The 19543-nt window shown below is 38.6% G+C and overlaps 1 protein-coding gene across 1 annotated transcript in view; it reads left to right on the top strand.

Moving 5' to 3' along the window:
* Window positions 1-14518, top strand: part of LOC127669952 (amine sulfotransferase-like) — a 52572-nt gene extending 38054 nt beyond the window's left edge. Inside the window, exons 5-6 of the mRNA XM_052164212.1 lie at window positions 5593-5779; window positions 14397-14518. Coding sequence (XP_052020172.1) covers window positions 5593-5779; window positions 14397-14518 — 309 coding nt within the window. The remainder of the gene's footprint in view (window positions 1-5592; window positions 5780-14396) is intronic.
* Window positions 14519-19543: the final 5025 nt, after the last annotated feature.

The raw sequence follows: 19543 nt of genomic DNA, 5'->3' as shown, positions 1-19543 counted from the left end.
AGGAAGACCAAAGTGTGCATGCTTTAATATTACATAGAAGGGGGAACAAAATAATCATGGGTGGTAGATGGAAGGAGGCAAAGGGAGGTAGGGAAGTGGAGGGATGTAGGGAGGTGGAGGGAGGGAAAGAACTGGGAGGGAGAGAGGAGGGGCAGGGAAAAAAGGAGTGGCAGGATCAGGTGGGAAGAGACAGAAGAGAGGTCCAGAGGGTGAGAAGAATGTATAGGAATATATAGCAGTGGGGGGGGGTGGGGAACTGGGGTAGGGGGAACCACTAGAAAGTCCCAGATGCCAGGAAAGCAAGAAGTTCGCAGGATCCAGTGGGGATGACAATAGCCAAAATACCCAACACAGGCTAGAACTTGAAGAGACCACCTCCAGTAGATAGGCATGGCCCCCAGTTGAGGAATGGGGCCACCTATTCATCTTAAAATTTTTAACCCAGAATTATTCCTGTCTAACAGAAATGCAGGAACGAAAAATGGAGCAGAGATTGAAGGAAAGGGCATCCAGAGACAGCTTCACCTTGGGATCTACCCCATCTGCAGATAGCCAGATACTATTGCTGATGTCAAGAAGTGGTCACAGACCTGAGCCTAGTATGACTCTCCTCTGAGAAGCTCTGCCAGCATCTGACTAAGACAGATGCAAATATAGCTAACCATTTGACTGAGCCTGGGGACTCCAATAGAAGAGTTAGGGGGAAGATTGAGGAGCTGAAGGAGATTATAACCACAGGACAACAGTATCAAGTAACCAGACCACCCCTCCTCCCGGGCTCCCACAAAATAAAGCACCAACCAAAAAGTATACATGGAGTAATCCATGCCTCCAAGTACTTATATAGCAGAGGATTGCCTTATCTGGCACCAATGGGAGGGGAGGCCCTTTGTCCTATGGAGGCTCTTTGCCCTAGCATAGGGGGATGCTAGATGGGTGAGGCAGGAATGGGAGTGGGGGTGGGGAGCACCCTCTTAGACACAAAGAGGAGGGGGAATGGGATGGGGGTTGTGTAGGGACTTTGAATTTTTTTTCAAATACTCATTGGCCACTTGTATTTCTTCTTTTGAGAACAGTCTATCTCACTAGCTCCTTTACTGACTAAATGGTTTGGATTTTGGGTGTATTTTGTTTTTTTATATATTTAATGTTTCCTAAACACTGTGACTTACATATTGTGGTTAACATTGATTTTTGTTTGTTTGTTTGTTTGCTTTTTCATTCTGAAGATTGTCTCATAAAACAACAGATTATTTCCTTTTTTGCACAAAACCCTTAATTTGATGTGATCACTTTACCACTGTTCCCATTACTTCCTAAGTTATTGGAGTCCTTTTCAGAGACTGTTTGTCTATTCTTAAATATTTTTGGTCATTTTATTATTTCTGATAAAACTTCCCTCAATGTATTTTAATCACAATGACCTCTTGTCACACTCCTCTAAGTTCCACCTCCCTTTCCTACCTACTCAAGTTTATAACTTTCAGTTTTCTTTTTCTCTGAAGTACAATTTGTGCTGCTCAGATGTATTTATAAAAACGTGTACTAGCCACTTTTGTTTTCCCTTTTGAGAACTCAGTTTAGTTCCATGCACTAATTTTTATCTATACTGTTTTTTCTAATAATGTTTAATATTTTATTTTGATTTTGTTTTTCAATTTAGTTCTTTGTGTATTCTAGGCACTAATCCTCTGTCAAGGGTATTACTGGTGAAGTTTCCATATTCCATACATCTTTATTCATATGATAGTGGCCTTTGCTGTACAGAAAGGTATTTATGAGGTTCCACGAATTTCTTGTGCTATCCGGATCCTGTGCCTGTAAGATCAGTCACAGTCCCACCTTTGTCCTCTATCATATGCAAGGTATCAGACCTTATGTTGATGTCATCAATCAATTTGAAGTTGAGTTTTATGCTATGGGAAAATTAAGAATGTAGTTTTGTTCTTCTTGTCGCTATCTAGTTTGACAAACATCAGAAGTTGAAGGTGCTGTCTTTTCTTTTTTATACTTGCTTGTGAGCCTATCCTTTAAGGGATGAACCATCTCTCCATCTCCTATCTTTTCTCAAATGTGTGTTGTTTCCCTCTTGATCAGAAATCAGATGACTATAGGAGTGTGTGCTTATATGTAGGTCTTCAATTCTATTTACTGATCACTGTGAAACAGTGGAATAGAAACCAAAAATTAGCACCATGTTATTTATTTATTTATTTATTTATTTATTTATTTATTTATTTATTTATTTATTTATTTATTTATTTAATATTACTGTAGCTATACAGTATAACTTCATGTGTTCCGGGTAGATACTTTTTGTATTTATTTTCTTTATTAAATTATTTTTAGTGACATTCCAAAGTTGCTCCCCTTCTTGGTTTTCTCTCCCAGAGTTCTTTTCCCATTCCATCCTCCTCCTGACCACTGAGAAGGTGCTTCACCTACCATCCCCCCCCTTTGCCCTCACCCACCTCCATGAGCACCCCTGCCATGGGGGATCAAATTTTCACAGAATTAAGCACATCCTCTCCCTCTAAGGCCATACAAGGCAGTCTTCTGTTACACATATGCCAGGACCCATGATCCAGCCTATGTATGCTCCTTGATTTTTGGCATAGTCTCTGGGAGTGCTGAGGGGTCTGGGTTAGTTGACACTGTTGTTCTTCCTACAGGGGTTGCAACCCCCCTCATCTCCTTCAGTGCTTCCTCTAACTCTTCCATGTTGATCCTGGTCCTCAATCTGATGGTTGGCTCTAAGTATTCACATTTGTCACAGTCAGTTGTTGGTAGAGCCTCTCAGAGGACAGCCGTGCCAGGCTCCTGTCTGCATGCACAATGTGGCTTCAGTAGTAGTGTCAGTATTTGGTGTGCACTCATGGGATGGATCCCAAGTTGGGTCGGTCACTGGGTGTCCTTTCTTTCAGTCTCTGCTACATTTTTGTCCCTGCATTTTCTTTAGACAAGAACAATTCTAGATTAAAAGTTTTGAAGATGAGTGGGTGATTCTTCTGCCTCAATGAGGGGCCATATCTGTCTACTGGAGGTGGTCTCTTCAGGTACCATCTCCTCACCTTTGGGCTTTCATCTGATGTCATCCCCATTGAGTCCAGGTAGCCTCTCACATCCTAGGTCTCTAGGACTTTCTAGACGCTTCTCCTACCCCCTAACCCTCACTCTAGCACATTTTGATTCATTCCTCTGGCCATCTGGGAGTCCCTTCTGTTCTCCCCTTACCTGATCCTGTCCCTCTTTTTCTACTTTCCCCTCCCCTCTTTCATCCAGTTTTTCCCCCCCTCTCTCTCCCAGGATTAATTTGGTCCACTTCTAAGTGGGTTTCAGGTATCCACACTTGGGCTTTCCTTATTATTAAGCTTCTTACAGTCTGTGAGTTGTATTCCAACCTTTTGGCTAATATCCACTTATCCGTGAGTACAGACCATGCATGTCCTTTGGGTTTAGGCTACCTCACTTAGGATGATATTTTCTAGTTTCATTCATTTGTCTGCAAAATTCATGTCTTTGTTTTTAATAGCTGAATAATAAGTATTCCATTGTATAAATAAACAACATTTTCTGTATCCATTCTTTGGTTGAAGGACAACTGAGATATTTTCAGCTTCTGGCTATTACTATCAAGGCTGCTATAAACATAGTGGAGCACATATCCTTGTGGAATAGTGGAATATCTTTTGGGTATATTCCAAGGAATGGTATTGCTGGGTCTTTAAGTAGTGCTATTTCAAATTGTGTGAGGAACTACCAGATTAATTTGTGGAGTGATTGTACCAGTTTGTAATTCCATCAGCAATAGAGGAGTGTCCCTCTTTCACCACATCCTGATCAGTATCTGCTGTACCCTGAGTTTTTGATCTTAGCCATTCTGATTGTTTTAAGGTGGAATTTCAGGGTTGTTTTTATTTGCATTTCCCTGATGACTAAGGATGGTGAACCATTCTTTAGATGCTTCTCAACCATTTGAAATTCCTCAATTGGGAATTCTTTGTTTGGCTCTATACCCCACTTTAAAATTGCCTTCATCCCATTAGGTGTAGATAAGTCTGTGAGGCTTTTTCTCAATTAATTATTGATGTGGTATGGTCATGCCCACTCTGCATGGTGCCATGTATGGGCAGGATGTCCTGAGTTGTATTAGAAAGCAGAGTGCGCAAGCCATGAGCTGCAAATCAGTATGCATCAGTCTTCCTTAGCTCTGCGTAGGACCCTGCCTTCAGTTCCTCCCCTGCCTTATGATGCTCTAGCACTTGGATGGAGAAATAAACATTTCTCTTGCCTCGTTGTTTTTGGTCACTGCTTTATCTCAATAGAATTGAGACAAATATATATAGAATATTCTGTAGGTAGTTGATATAACTTTTAACCTGTGATGTAATTTAATGACAAGTTTTCTACATTGATTTTTAATTTGGATAGCATATCTTGGGTCAAAAGTGAGTATTGAAATAAGCCCCTAATATTCTCTCAGGGTCAATTTGAATTTTTATGGTCATTGGTGTTTGTTTTATTAAACTGGAAGTCATAATTTCACATTTAAAATTTTACTAGGTCTTTTAAAATATTTTTTGTTACAAATAGCAGTAATTATATATTGGGTCATTTACACAGAGCATGCCAGTTCATTAAAATGATACATAAAATTTCAGAATAGAAATTTGCCTCATATATCCTATAAGTACTATATTAATTATATTGAGTACAATATGGTTTTTCCTTCCTTTTGATATCTGGAAGTTTGAATACAACAAATTTAAACTCACCTTTTAAGGTTATTTACCTATTAAGTATCTTTCCAAATGAATTTCACAATGCTTTTTCATAATTTTTAAAATGGGATTTTTAAGAAGCACTGTACTGAGAGCAGATTGTTTCACATGTTATCTTAAAATTACTGTTTTGCAACTCTTAACATTAAACATTTGTCTGCTTTATTTGTTTTCATTGAGCAATATTTGGTTAATTTCAAACTGTCTTTGTTAATTTTAATGCTAAGATTATTGATTTTATTTATGCAGCATTGATGCAGTTCCATTATTAACTTATCGTGTTATTGGTGTGGTTTTGACTTTGTACTTTACATTACTATAAAATATCATTGTTATTTTGTTAGCATTTTCTACATTGAAATTACCAGACCTCCTTAGCAAGGTTCCAGTTTAGATTCTGCATTTCCTGTTATTGACCAACTATTCTGTTCTTTTTTTTTATTTCCAGGATTGTATTAGTATAGGTAGAAAAGTTTGAGTTATTCCCAATGTCAACTGAAAATTTTTATATGTTTTTCTATTGTGTATTATTTAGTGTATAGGTATTTTGCATGTAGCCTTTTGTGTTTGAAGTATATTTTTTTCTACTGCTGTTTGCTGTGTTTTACTGAAAGTTTTTATTTCTGTATCAATCAGAATAATCATATTAGATTTTTGTTCTGGAGCTGATACAATCCCTGCTCACTAATTTGCTTGTGTTGAGCCATTTTTGCATTCCTGGAAGGAATCTTACATTATTATGCTTCACGTTTGTCTGTATCTCATATGTCCATTATAAGATCAGTAATTTCTCAACTCATGACTGTTTCAGAACCTCAGAAACTCAGTGCTTAAAATCTACAGTTTTCTGGAGAAAGAACTGAGTGAAGAAGATGTGGATGCTGTTGTGAGACAAGCTACCTTTCAGACCATGAAATCTGACCCACGAGCAAATTATGAATGCATTATAAATGGTGAAATTGGGGCGAGAAACAATGATGGCTCTTTCCTACGCAAAGGTAAGACTCAATGGTTTGTAGTAATGAATGTACAGAAACTCCCCCAGAGTCTGTTTCCTCAGAGCAATAGCACTCCTTCTCTCCCTCTCCCTCTTTCCCTCCCCCTCCTTCTTTCCCTCTCCCTCTCCCTCTCTCCTTCTCCCTCTTTACCTCTCCTTTCCCCTCCCTCTCTCCCTCTCCCTTTCTCTCTCTCTGCAATACTGATGGCACTTAGGTACACAGAGAGGAGTCCAGGAACCATTGTGGACTCCTGACTTCTGGGAGCTTGTTGGCTCCAACAAGCACCAGCAACTGAGAAGCAGGATAGAGTACCACAGTTTTTGGATTTTAGACTTGAGGCATCTTACATGGCTTAGACCAGAAGAATTTTAATTTTTACTTCTGGTCATGAAATTCAGGATATTATAAAAAATAGCAGTCTACATTTGAAGTTCAGGAGGTTAAATTCCTCTTTCCTTGTGTGTCATCATCTTTTGAAATAATTACACAGTAATTCACATAACCCTAATTATACTAATGTCTTACACACACTATCTTCTGTAATTATGTTAGCTATCAGTAACTGAGATTTTATTTTAATTTTTCAGATAAAATCTCATTCACAAGGCTCAGGCTGGTTTTGAACTTGCTATGTGTAACTGAGTGTTACCTCCATATCTTTCTTACTCCTGCCTCTATCTCCCAAGTGATGGGAACAAAGGCATGAACAATCATATCCAGACATTGTGAACTTATTATGTCACATTCTAAAGTAGGACTTAGCATGTATCTTATTTCCTTTAAGTTATTCACCCCTTATGATGGACATTGGCTTATACGTAATTTTAAATATTAAAAAAAAGATTTATTTATTTAATTGTGTGAGTAAACTGTTGCTGTCTTCAGACACACCAGAAGAGGGTATCAGAATTCATTACAGATGGTTGTGAGCCACCATATGGTTGCTGAGATTTGAACTCAGGACCTTTGGAAGAGCAGTCGGTGCTCTTAACAACTGAGCCATCTCTCCAGCCCCTATACATAATTTTAAAATGTTTTATTGAAATTGCTCTAGATATTGATAATTTACAAAATGTTTCTATTTTCTCTTCTCTAATTTAACATTTATTTTACTTCTTATTCTCCAACTAGACTGAAGTTCTCCAATACTCATATCAATATTAGTTTGCTGTCTATTCCAAATCCAAGAAATATTGTGTGTTCAATCAGATGTGACAACAGAAAACAGCATGTTATTGTTTCTATTTCAAAAATCTTTAAATGTTGATTACAAATAATTACAGTAATCACAGCTCTTGCGCCCTCTGTGACATCATTAAGTGAAAGTCTTTGGTTCTCATTTTTCACTAAAGTTATTAAATTCATAATGTTGGATTGTATGTTACATATATTATTCATTTATATTTGCATAATAAGAATTTAATTCTTAAAAGCCCCTGTATTATGATACTTAGCAATTGCAATTTTTCTGGTCTTTGCATTGCTTTTTAATACTTTATTACAAATTTTAATTAATATATTATATCACACAAGGCATGAGTTTAATCCCAGTACTTTGGAGGCAGAAATGGACAGATCTCTGTGCGTTTGAGGCCAACTTATTCTACAGATCAAGTTCCAGTACAGCCAGGGCTATACAGAGGAACCCTGTTTCAACCCCTCCCCCAAAATTTGTATGCATATATATGCATACACATATATGTATATTTATATATTTAAGTGTAATATCATTTTCCTCCTTCCCTTTGCGATTTCCAAACCTTGCCATGCCTCTTACTTCCAAATTCTCCTATATACTCCTATTACTCCCTCTCAAGCTGATGGTCTTATTTTTATTCATATAAAAATACATGTCATATATATGTGTGTATTATATATATACATATACATAGACATAGATATAGAATAAACATATATCAATATTTAAATATAAGTCACTAAGTTCTATTAGTACCCCTTGCATCTATATAGTTTTAGGGCTAACCACATTATTTTTTGTTTTTTTAATTTTTTTTACAGTCCAGTTGTTACAGTCCCCCTTTCTTCCCTCTGACAGTTCCTCATCCCATTCTTCCTCCCCTGTCTCCAAGAGGATGTCACCACACCCCTCCCATTCCTGCCAAGACTCCTTATTCCCTAGGGCCTCAAGCTTCTCAAAGGTTAGGTGAATCTTCTGTCATTGAGGTCAGACCAGACAGTGCTCTGCTGTGTATGTGTTGTGGGCCTCGGACCAACTGTCTGTATGCTGCCTGATTGGTGCCTCAGTGGCTTCTGTCCATTGGTAGGGTTTAAGTATCTGCCTCTGTCTCAGTCTGATGCTTGTTGGGCCTCTCAGAGAGCAGCCATGCCAGGCTGCTGTACATTATAGCATCAGTAATAGTGTTAGGCCTTGGAGTTTCCTCTTGAGATGGGTCCCAGTTTGGGCCAGTCACTGTAACTCCTTTGCCTCAGTCTCTTCTTCATTTTTGTCCCTGGAATTCTTTTAGACAGGGACAGTCTGACTCAGGGGTTTTGACTGTGGGATGGTAATCCAATCCCTCCACTTGATTCCCTGTCTTTCTGCTGGAGGTGAATTCTACAAGCTTCTCTCCCCACTGTTGAACAGTTCATCTAAGTTCCTTCTCTTTGAGTCTAGACATTCTCTCATCTCTCAGGTCTCTGGTATATTCTAGAGGGTCCTTCCACCTCCCAACTTCCGAGGTTGTGTATTTCCATTCATTCTGCTGCCCTGGGGTTTCACTCCTGGTCCTCTTCCCCCATACCTGATTATGTTCCTCTTTTCCCTTGGCCTTACCAGTCCCCTCTCTCACCCAGTTCACTCCCTCTCTCTGCCCTCTGAGTGGGATTGAAGCATCCTCACTTGGGCCCAATGGCTTGTTGACCTTTTTGAGTTCTGTAGACTGTATCTTGGGTATTCTGTGCTTTTTTGGCTAATATCCACTTATTAATGAGTACATGCCATGCAGGTCTTTTTGGGTCTGAGATACCTTACTCAGGATGATATGTTCTAGTTCTATATAGTAGATTACATTAATGGATTTTCATATACTGAACCACCTTTGCATCCCTGGAATGAAACCTACTTGATTATGGTGAATGATCATTTTTGATGTGGTTTTGGATGTGGTTTTTGAGAATTTTATTGAGTATTTCTACATTGATTGTAGAATCCCGTAAGCGAGATTGGTTCTCTTTTTTGTTTAACTCCTCTTTTGGTTTATCTATCAGAGTAATTGTGATATCATAGAATGAATTAGGCAATGTCCCTTCTGTTTCTATCTTATGAAATAATTTGAGGTGTGTTGGCATTAGACTTCTTTGAAGGTTTTATAGAATTCTGCACTAAAACCATCTGGCCCTAGGCTTTTTTGGTTGGGAGGTTTTTAAGGACTTTCTCTGTTTCCTTAGGGGATATGGGCCTGTTTAGATAGCTTACTTGCTTTTGATTTAAATTTGACATATGTTGTGCCTTCATTTTCATTAAATTCTAAAAAGTCTTCAATTCCTTTATTTCTTCCCTGACCAAATTATTATTGAGTAGAGAATAGTTCAGTTTCCATAAGTATGCGAGGTTTTTGTTTGTTTATTTTTGTTGTTATTGAAGTCTAGCCTTAATCTGTGGTGATCTGATAGGACTCATAGGATTATTTCAATCTTTTTGTATCTGTTGACGCTTGCTTTGTGACAATTACATGGTCGATTTTGGAGAAGATACCATGAGGTGCTGAGAAGAAGGAATATTTTTTCATTTTAGGGTGAAATGTTCTGCATACATGTATGTTAAATTTATTTGGTTCATAACATCTATTAGGTTCACTATGTCTCTGCTTAGTTTCTGTTTCAAGGACCTGCCCTTTGGTGAGAGTGTGGTGTTGAAGTCTCCCACTATTATTGTATGGAATTCAATGTGGTTTGTTGAACTTTAGTAAAGTTTCTTTTAAGAATGTGGGTGTATTTGGGTCCTAGATGTTCATAATTGAGACTTTCTCCTGTTGGATTTTTTTCTTTAAGGAAAATAAATTGTCCTTCCCTATCATGCTGGATAACTTTCTGTTAAAAGTATATTTTATTGGATATTAGGATTTCAATTCCTGCTTGTTTCTTGGGATCATTTGCTTGGAAGACATTTTTCAGCCTTTAACTTTGAGGTAGTATCTGTCTTTGTCATTGAGATATGTTTCTTGTATGCAGCAAAATGTTAAATCCTGCTTGCATGTCCAGTCTGTTAGCTTATGCCTTTTTATTGGAGAATTTAGTCCATTGATATTGAGAGATATTAAAGACAGATGATGCTTAGCTCCTGTTATATTTATTGTAGGTAGCATTATATGTATGCAATTCTCTCCTGCTTTTGATGTTAGATGTTTAATTTATTTTTTTCCTTTGGTGTTGCTATCTTCTTTATATTGGAAGTTTCTTTCTAGAATCCTCTGTAGGGCTGGATTGGTTGATATTGTTGAAATCTGTTTTTTGTTTCTCCATCTATGATGATTGAGAATTTTGCTGGGTATAGTAGGCATTACTATATAGGTAATACTAGTGGGTATTTTGTTCTCTTAGGGTCTGCATGACTTCTGTCCAGGGTCTTCTGGCTTTCAGCATCTCTGTTGACACTGGTGTAATTATTAGAGGTCTGCCTTTATATGTTGCATGACATTTTTCCCTTATAGCTTTTAATAGCATTTCTTTGTTCTATCCATTTGATGTTTTGATTATTATGTGATGAGCAGATTTTCTTTTCTGGTCCAATCTATTTGGTGTTCTATAGGCTTCTTGTACATTTATGAACATCTCTTTTATTAGCTTAGTGATGTTTTCTTCTATGATTCTGTTGAAGATATTTTCGGGCCCTTTGAACTGGGAATTTTCAATCTCTTCTCTTTCTATTATTTTTAGATTTGGTCTTTTCATTGTATCCTGAATTTTCTGGCTGTTTTGGGTTAGGGTTTTATTCTGTTTTGAATTTTCTTTGACCATTGTGTCAATATCTTCTAAAGTATCTTCTACACCTGAGATTCTCTCTTGTATCTTTTGTATTCTGTTGTTGATGCTTGCATCTTTAGTTCTTGGCCTTTTACCTAGGTTTTCTATTGCCAGGGTTGCCTCCATTTGTGTTTTCTTTATTGTTTCAACTTCCATTTTTAGGTCTTAGACTGCTTTGTTCAATTGGTTCACATGTTTGATTGTGCTCTCCTGTATTTCTTTAAGGAATTTATTTGTTTCCTCTTTAAGGGCTTTTACCTGCTTACCTGTGTTTTCCGGTATCAGTTAGCTAGTCTGGTTGTCTCTTTCTGGAGCCTGCCTCCTGTGTCCCTGGGTTGCTGCAGATCTCTTAGGAGGGCTGTGGCCCTGGCCATAGCATGCCTTCTGGGGTGGGGGTTCCTTCAGACTGTAGGGTCTTCAGAACAGGAGACAAGCCTGTTTGTCTTCCCAGGTGGAAGCCACTGCCTGGAAAGGAAAGTAGGTGGGTTTTGTGTAGGGGTTGGTTATTAGGGTGAAGGTGGGTCCTAAGTCCACTGGGCTTCTTGGGGTTCCCAACTGCTGCAGTTATTTTTGAGGATTCCTTACTTGTGGCTCTCATTGTAATATACCTCTTTTGGGAGTCTTCAGAGAAGCAGACTAGCTGATAGTCTGCCTAGGCAGTGGGCTAAGTACTTTGTATTATTTAACCAACTATGGGGTTCTTTACTAGGAGAGGTGAATTCTTCTTTTCACGGCAGTTATTAGTTGCCTGTACTTCCTTTTTTGAAAACCTTTTTATTGATTCTTTGTGAACTTCACCTCATGCATGCCAATCCAACTCACATTTCCATCTATTCATATCAGGTGTCTGCCCTTGCCTCTATCCACTCTCAAAGAAAACAAATAAAAGCTAAAAGAAGAAAAGAAAGCTTTCCATGGAAACTGTAGTGTGTTATGGTGTTTCGTAGTATGCCCTTTTACTCAAACAGCTTTACTTGCAAATGTTCATTGCAGTGAGTCTTTGGTCTGGTTTGAGGAATTTGGTTTCTGCTACATTATCAATACTGGATCCTCACCTCGATTCCTCTCAGATATTCTGTTATTACCCCATGTCATGGAGACCCTACATGTTTGGATCTGCAGCAACAGCTCCTTTGCATTCCACAGCAGTTTGCACATGGGGTGGATGTTGGGTTGGACTAACTCAAAGCCCTCGATGTAGGCCTGGGTGGAAGCTGACCTTGGTCCACCCACCATCCCTTCTGTACCCACAACACCAGCATCAGCTCTACTATAGTACCCTGGTAAGGTGAAAGCTTATTCTCCCAAATGGTACAGAGAGTTTAGCTCAGGGCTAGCTCTTCTGCTCACACATCTTCAGCTGCTTACCTGGGTCGGGCCACCATCACTGAGGTCAGGTTTCCTGTGCTGTGGTTGCAGTGCAGGCCTGCTGTCCTGAGTGCTGAAGCCAATGAAGGGTAAGATCAGCTCAGCTCTCCTGCTCTCATGTTGTTGGGGCCAACTCACCCACCTGCTGCAGGTGTGGGAAGGGTTACAGCTCTCCTTCACCTACACCTGCAGGGCATTTTGGGAACTGCTGGCTTACCAGCAGCCATGCCACTAGGGCCAGCTTTACTATGCGGGTGATGTGCAGTCTTGCTCTACCAAGTACTGTAGCTGTGGCCTGTGTGGGATGGGGACAGTTCTTTGGCACTCACATCACCAGAGTCAGCTTTCCTATGCTTCCCAGGCAAGTGGTAGAACCATGTGTTCCACTGCAGGTTAGAAAACCTGTAGTTCTTGGTCTAGAGGTGGGACTCCTGAAATTTCCTTCTTGTTTGCTAGCATGTCTATCGATATTATAATTGTTCAGGCTTTTCCATAAACAGCTATGTTGTTGAAATATCAATGCAATATAAGTTTCTCTTATAGATTCTCTGTCATTTGTAGGAGGCAGGATTATCACTCTTAAAGTCTTTTGGCCCACTTTCCACAAAGAGTCTTAGGTATAGGAATCGTGTTATAGGTTTGTTCAGTACAAACGAACACAACAGTAGCTGCTGATCTCTGTAGTATGGACTGTTACAGTTTTCTATAATAATTTCTGTTTGCTATAGAGAATATCTTGTTTGTAAGACAAATTTCTTTGATGACTGGTGAGAGCTACAGTTATCTATGTTTTGTGGATATGATTTAGATTGCAGGTAGGAATTATTCTCAACTGATTGTATTGTTTCTTTCCTAAGAACCATGACCTTCCTTGTCATGTTGTCTGTAGCTGTTCAGTGAACATGGATAAACTTGGTTTACCTGAAAGGGGAATGGAAATGAGAAGAGATGGGGGAGGGGTGAGAGAAGAATGAAGCCAAGACAAGGCTTCAAATTTAATATTTAGCACTGTGTTTATATACAGAAAGCCCACAGACCCAGCCTTTGTTACAGCTGGATTATGTTCCAAAGCAAGGTCAGCAGGCAGTCTATCCTTTTAAGTTCCTGTGGGAACTTGCACATCACAGGTGCAACCAAGGTAGATGACTGTACCTATGTCATTAAGGTCCATTGTGGCAAGCACTCAAAGTCTGTTCATCCTGCTGAAGGCCTTAAAAACCCTGGTCAAGGCTCAGAAGGGCACAGTGTCACATACCTTTGATCTCTGCATTCCAGAGGCACAGGTAAGCCCTTTTCTGACCAGCCTTCTCTACAAAGCAAGTTCCAGGATACCCAGGGCTACACAGAGAAACCATGCCTGAAAAACCTAAGAAGTAAAAATAAAGGAAAACCTATTACCTTACAAGCCCTAGGTGGTTAGTTCTTCTCAGAAATGCAGAGCTGATTCAACTTATGTAAGCTTATAAATGTAAGCAGTCATTTAAATGGTCTTAGAAAAATCACATGATTGTTCCAATAGATGCATGAAAAGCCTTTGACAAAACTGAATGTATTTTCATGAAACGCTATAGAAAGTATAGAGTTTTGGGGAACATACTTCAATATAATAAAGGGTGTATATGCCAGACCCACAGTCAATATCCTAATTGAGAAATGCTTAAATCAATTCTATTAAAATCAAGAATGACACAGGGCTGCAACCTATATATACTCTTTTTAAACACAGCCCCTGAAAACCTAGCTAAAGCATTAAGAAAAGGAAAAGAAATTAAAGAGATATGGAAATGGGGAAAAGAAGCCACATTGTCCCTATTTGATATGATATTGTATCAAAAATTCCATAAGAAAGCCTGTAGTAATAAAATTTTCAGTGGACTTAAATGATACAAAATCAACTTACAAAATCAGTTCTCTTTCTATAAAACAACAAATTCATGCTAAGAAATAGATTATGGAAATAATCTGGTTTATATGTGAGTCAAAGGCAATAAGATATCATGGAATGGACCTAACAACAAAGCTGAAAGACCTTTGTGGAAAACGTTTAAATCTGTGAGGACTTTAAGAAATATATTTGAAAATAGAAAGGCTGCTCATGTTCATGGATTGTTAGAATTAATATAGAGAAATGATCTTCTTACCAAAAGCAATGTATAGATCTGATGAAATTTCAATCAAAAACCCCACAGCATTCTTCTCAGAAATGTAAAAAGTGCATCTTAAAATTAGCGTTACTTCTGTGCTATCCATGTGCTTATCCCATTAGGTACCATTGGAGATTGGAAACACCATTTGACTGTGGAGCAGAATGAAAGATTTGACATGATATTCAAGAGGAATATGAAAAAAATTCCCTTGAAATTTATCTGGGATATAAATGAAGAATAAAAGTCTAATATCAGCATAAAATAAACATAAAATCTATTCATAAGTAGTCATGCTTTAATATTAATATTAATCTTTCCACATTTCAGTCATAAAAATATGTTAGCAACTGTAGTATGTACTAATGGCATAAATTATGATGCTTTGTGGTGTAGAATAATGTCTCCAAGTAGTAGTCTGAAATGAACAGATTTTTCTTATCATGTACAATAAAATTTTGGGTGAAGAAACATTAAACAACGTCTTATTACTACAATAAAACTTTAACTTTTGCTTTGTCGAGAATGTGTGAAAAAATGTTAGAATTTTTAATTTGGAAAACTATACCTAAGCATGAAGGTAGGCAGAATAGCCATTTAGGTTAAGAATTAGAAAAGAGCCAAGATGCACTCATCTCGTTAATACTGTCTAAACTTTTTGTTGATGAATTGTGTTCTTTGATGAGTTTTGTATTTATGTACAATGGATGTTGTTACTAATTTTACCAAAATTGTGAATAATTCACTTAAGATTTAATTTTGCTTTTACATATAATGTTATTATGAATGTTAATTAAATGTTAAGTTTTCTGTATTTTTTGTGTGTGTGACTATATTGAGTAAGTTTTAATATAGTTTTAATACAGTAACATCAATAGAACCACACTTGAGGGCTGAAAAAGAAGTGGTTATAATATCCTTGTGACTGAGCAGCCAAGGTAGCCCCACAACACCTGTCTTGGCAGGCCATGGGATGGGGTAACAATCTTTGTTGGGCAGACCACAAGGCTGAATGCCCAAACAGTCTCAGTCTAGAATCAGAAGCCTGGAAGTTACTGGCCATCTCTATAATGAAAGCCAGGAAATACTGGTTCTGATATCAGGGAATGGATCAACAGCAGAAAGTTGCAAATTACCTGAGTGCCAAGAGGAAAGGCCAAGGGAAGAAATGAAGGAATGATTTTCCTTCTTCCACACCATTTTATCTGCATTACTTAGGATGTTGACACAACTGGGGAGGGTAGTTAATTCAACCATGGCAGGACACTTAGTTTATGGATGCTCTCTACTCAGTTATTTTCTGCCAGGAACCATTTTCACAGAGATCCCCAAACCCCCTCCTTTCAGCCATTTCTAGTCTGCTTTCTCTAGCCTGTTTTAGAAGGAAATGTACTAGCTTAAAGATTAGCCAAGTAAGCTAGATGGTCAGTACATGCAGAGCTCACCTGAGTGGGCTAGAACAAATGAAGAAGCTCACCTGTTGTTAGGTTACCATAGCAACTCCTTTCCACTTCACCTCCTCATGATCAATTTATTGTGCCAAGTTCCTACTGCACTTGCCAACACTTCCCTGAGATTCTGAGAGACAATTCTGAGAAACTGTTCCTGAGAAATGATGTTAGCCCTCTGAGATTGTTCCCCAAATACAATGACTTTTCCCATTTAATCCTCCCTACACCTTGCTTGCTTCCCTTTAAATTGTCTTGTGTAAAAAATAAAATTTGACAGCTTGATCAGAATACTGTTTTGCTGTCTGTCTCTCACATTTCTTGTCTCTCGCCTTCTCCTAGGTGGTCCAGGAACGCTGTTGACTGTCTTGCAGGTCAGGACAATTGTCATATATTTATGGCAAGTGTGAATTAAAACCAACCATAATATTAGCCATTCTCAATTCCAGGTAGTGTGTTTTGGCCTCAGTCTGTCAATGATAGGGATACTTATGTCATGCACAACTATGATGAAGGCAGGGGGCCTTAAGGTCAAGAGACTGAGATGTGAGAGAAGTCTGGAGCAGAGCAGAAAGAGAAATGAATATGGCAGGGTTTTAATGGAGGATATATGTAAATGTTGAATACTGCCTGGGAGAGTCACTGAATGAAGACGATCTTAGATTCAATACTAATAAGTAGATAGATAGATAGATAGATAGATAGATAGATATATAGATAAACAAATAGATAGATAGATAGATAGATAGATAGATAAATGAAGGAAGGAAGGAAGGAAGGAAGGGAAGAAGGAAGGAAGGAAGGAAGAGAAAAGGAGTTTAAGAAGTATAGGAGATCACCAGAAATTAGAAGCAGAATTTGTAGGAGAGAAATAATAGAAATATATTAGAAGACTGCTAAGTGAGATTTTAGGTTTCCAGTGGCATTCCAAGTTCCTAGCAGATTCTTGCTAATAAGAAACAGAGTTGTTGGTGCATGTGATAAATGGGGACTGAACAATGGGTTTTCCGGTGCAATGAAGTTATATCACATGGGCTCCCACTTATCCCACTCTGCCACAACAGGTACTTGGTTTCAGGGAAGTGCTGAGCCAAGGGAAGTACTCTAGGGGTGGAAAAGTGCAGTAGTGCAGTCTGAGGTGTGAGAAAGCCAAAGCTGGTATTCCCACATGTCCAGGCATCTAGTTGCTGCCTGAAAAACCACAAAGAGAAGTCAGGAATACAATGGATGTTGTTACTAATTTTACCAAAATTGTGAATAATTCACTTAAGATTTAATTTTGCTTTTACATATAATGTTATTATGAATGTTAATTAAATGTTAAGTTCTCTGTATTTTTTGTGTGTGTGACTATATTGAGTAAGTTTTAATATAGTTTTAATACAGTAACATCAATAGAACCACACTTGAGGGCTGAAAAAGAAGTGGTTATAATATCCTTGTGACTGAGCAGCCAAGGTAGCCCCACAACACCTGTCTTGGCAGGCCATGGGATGGGGTAACAATCTTTGTTGGGCAGACCACAAGGCTGAATGCCCAAACAGTCTCAGTCTAGAATCAGAAGCCTGGAAGTTACTGGCCATCTCTATAATGAAAGCCAGGAAATACTGGTTCTGATATCAGGGAATGGATCAACAGCAGAAAGTTGCAAATTACCTGAGTGCCAAGAGGAAAGGCCAAGGGAAGAAATGAAGGAATGATTTTCCTTCTTCCACACCATTTTATCTGCATTACTTAGGATGTTGACACAACTGGGGAGGGTAGTTAATTCAACCATGGCAGGACACTTAGTTTATGGATGCTCTCTACTCAGTTATTTTCTGCCAGGAACCATTTTCACAGAGATCCCCAAACCCCCTCCTTTCAGCCATTTCTAGTCTGCTTTCTCTAGCCTGTTTTAGAAGGAAATGTACTAGCTTAAAGATTAGCCAAGTAAGCTAGATGGTCAGTACATGCAGAGCTCACCTGAGTGGGCTAGAACAAACGAAGAAGCTCACCTGTTGTTAGGTTACCATAGCAACTCCTTTCCACTTCACCTCCTCATGATCAATTTATTGTGCCAAGTTCCTACTGCACTTGCCAACACTTCCCTGAGATTCTGAGAGACAATTCTGAGAAACTGTTCCTGAGAAATGATGTTAGCCCTCTGAGATTGTTCCCCAAATACAATGACTTTTCCCATTTAATCCTCCCTACACCTTGCTTGCTTCCCTCTAAATTGTCTTGTGTAAAAAATAAAATTTGACAGCTTGATCAGAATACTGTTTTGCTGTCTGTCTCTCACATTTCTTGTCTCTCGCCTTCTCCTAGGTGGTCCAGGAACGCTGTTGACTGTCTTGCAGGTCAGGACAATTGTCATATATTTATGGCAAGTGTGCATTAAAACCAACCATAATATTAGCCATTCTCAATTCCAGGTAGTGTGTTTTGGCCTCAGTCTGTCAATGATAGGGATACTTTTGTCATGCACAACTATGATGAAGGCAGGGGGCCTTAAGGTCAAGAGACTGAGATGTGAGAGAAGTCTGGAGCAGAGCAGAAAGAGAAATGAATATGGCAGGGTTTTAATGGAGGATATATGTAAATGTTGAATACTGCCTGGGAGAGTCACTGAATGAAGACGATCTTAGATTCAATACTAATAAGTAGATAGATAGATAGATAGATAGATAGATAAACAGATAGATAGATAGATAGATAGATAGATAAATGAAGGAAGGAAGGAAGGGAAGAAGGAAGGAAGGAAGGAAGGAAGAGAAAAGGAGTTTAAGAAGTATAGGAGATCACCAGAAATTAGAAGCAGAATTTGTAGGAGAGAAATAATAGAAATATATTAGAAGACTGCTAAGTGAGATTTTAGGTTTCCAGTGGCATTCCAAGTTCCTAGCAGATTCTTGCTAATAAGAAACAGAGTTGTTGGTGCATGTGATAAATGGGGACTGAACAATGGGTTTTCCGGTGCAATGAAGTTATATCACATGGGCTCCCACTTATCCCACTCTGCCACAACAGGTACTTGGTTTCAGGGAAGTGCTGAGCCAAGGGAAGTACTCTAGGGGTGGAAAAGTGCAGTAGTGCAGTCTGAGGTGTGAGAAAGCCAAAGCTGGTATTCCCACATGTCCAGGCATCTAGTTGCTGCCTGAAAAACCACAAAGAGAAGTCAGGAATACAATGGATGTTGCTACTAATTTTACCAAAATTGTGAATAATTCACTTAAGATTTAATATTGCTTTTAAATATAATGTTATTATGAATGTTAATTAAATGTTAAGTTCTCTGTATTTTTTGTGTGTGTGACTATATTGAGTAAGTTTTAATATAGTTTTAATACAGTAACATCAATAGAACCACACTTGAGGGCTGAAAAAGAAGTGGTTATAATATCCTTGTGACTGAGCAGCCAAGGTAGCCCCACAACACCTGTCTTGGCAGGCCATGGGATGGGGTAACAATCTTTGTTGGGCAGACCACAAGGCTGAATGCCCAAACAGTCTCAGTCTAGAATCAGAAGCCTGGAAGTTACTGGCCATCTCTATAATGAAAGCCAGGAAATACTGGTTCTGATATCAGGGAATGGATCAACAGCAGAAAGTTGCAAATTACCTGAGTGCCAAGAGGAAAGGCCAAGGGAAGAAATGAAGGAATGATTTTCCTTCTTCCACACCATTTTATCTGCATTACTTAGGATGTTGACACAACTGCGGAGGGTAGTTAATTCAACCAAGGCAGGACACTTAGTTTATGGATGCTCTCTACTCAGTTATTTTCTGCCAGGAACCATTTTCACAGAGATCCCCAAACCCCCTCCTTTCAGCCATTT

This window comes from Apodemus sylvaticus, chromosome 19, assembly GCF_947179515.1.
Source record: "Apodemus sylvaticus chromosome 19, mApoSyl1.1, whole genome shotgun sequence".
NCBI classification, from domain to species: domain Eukaryota; kingdom Metazoa; phylum Chordata; class Mammalia; order Rodentia; family Muridae; genus Apodemus; species Apodemus sylvaticus.
The sequence above is the reverse complement of the archived record's forward strand: the minus strand, read 5'-3'. Positions and strand labels throughout refer to the sequence as shown.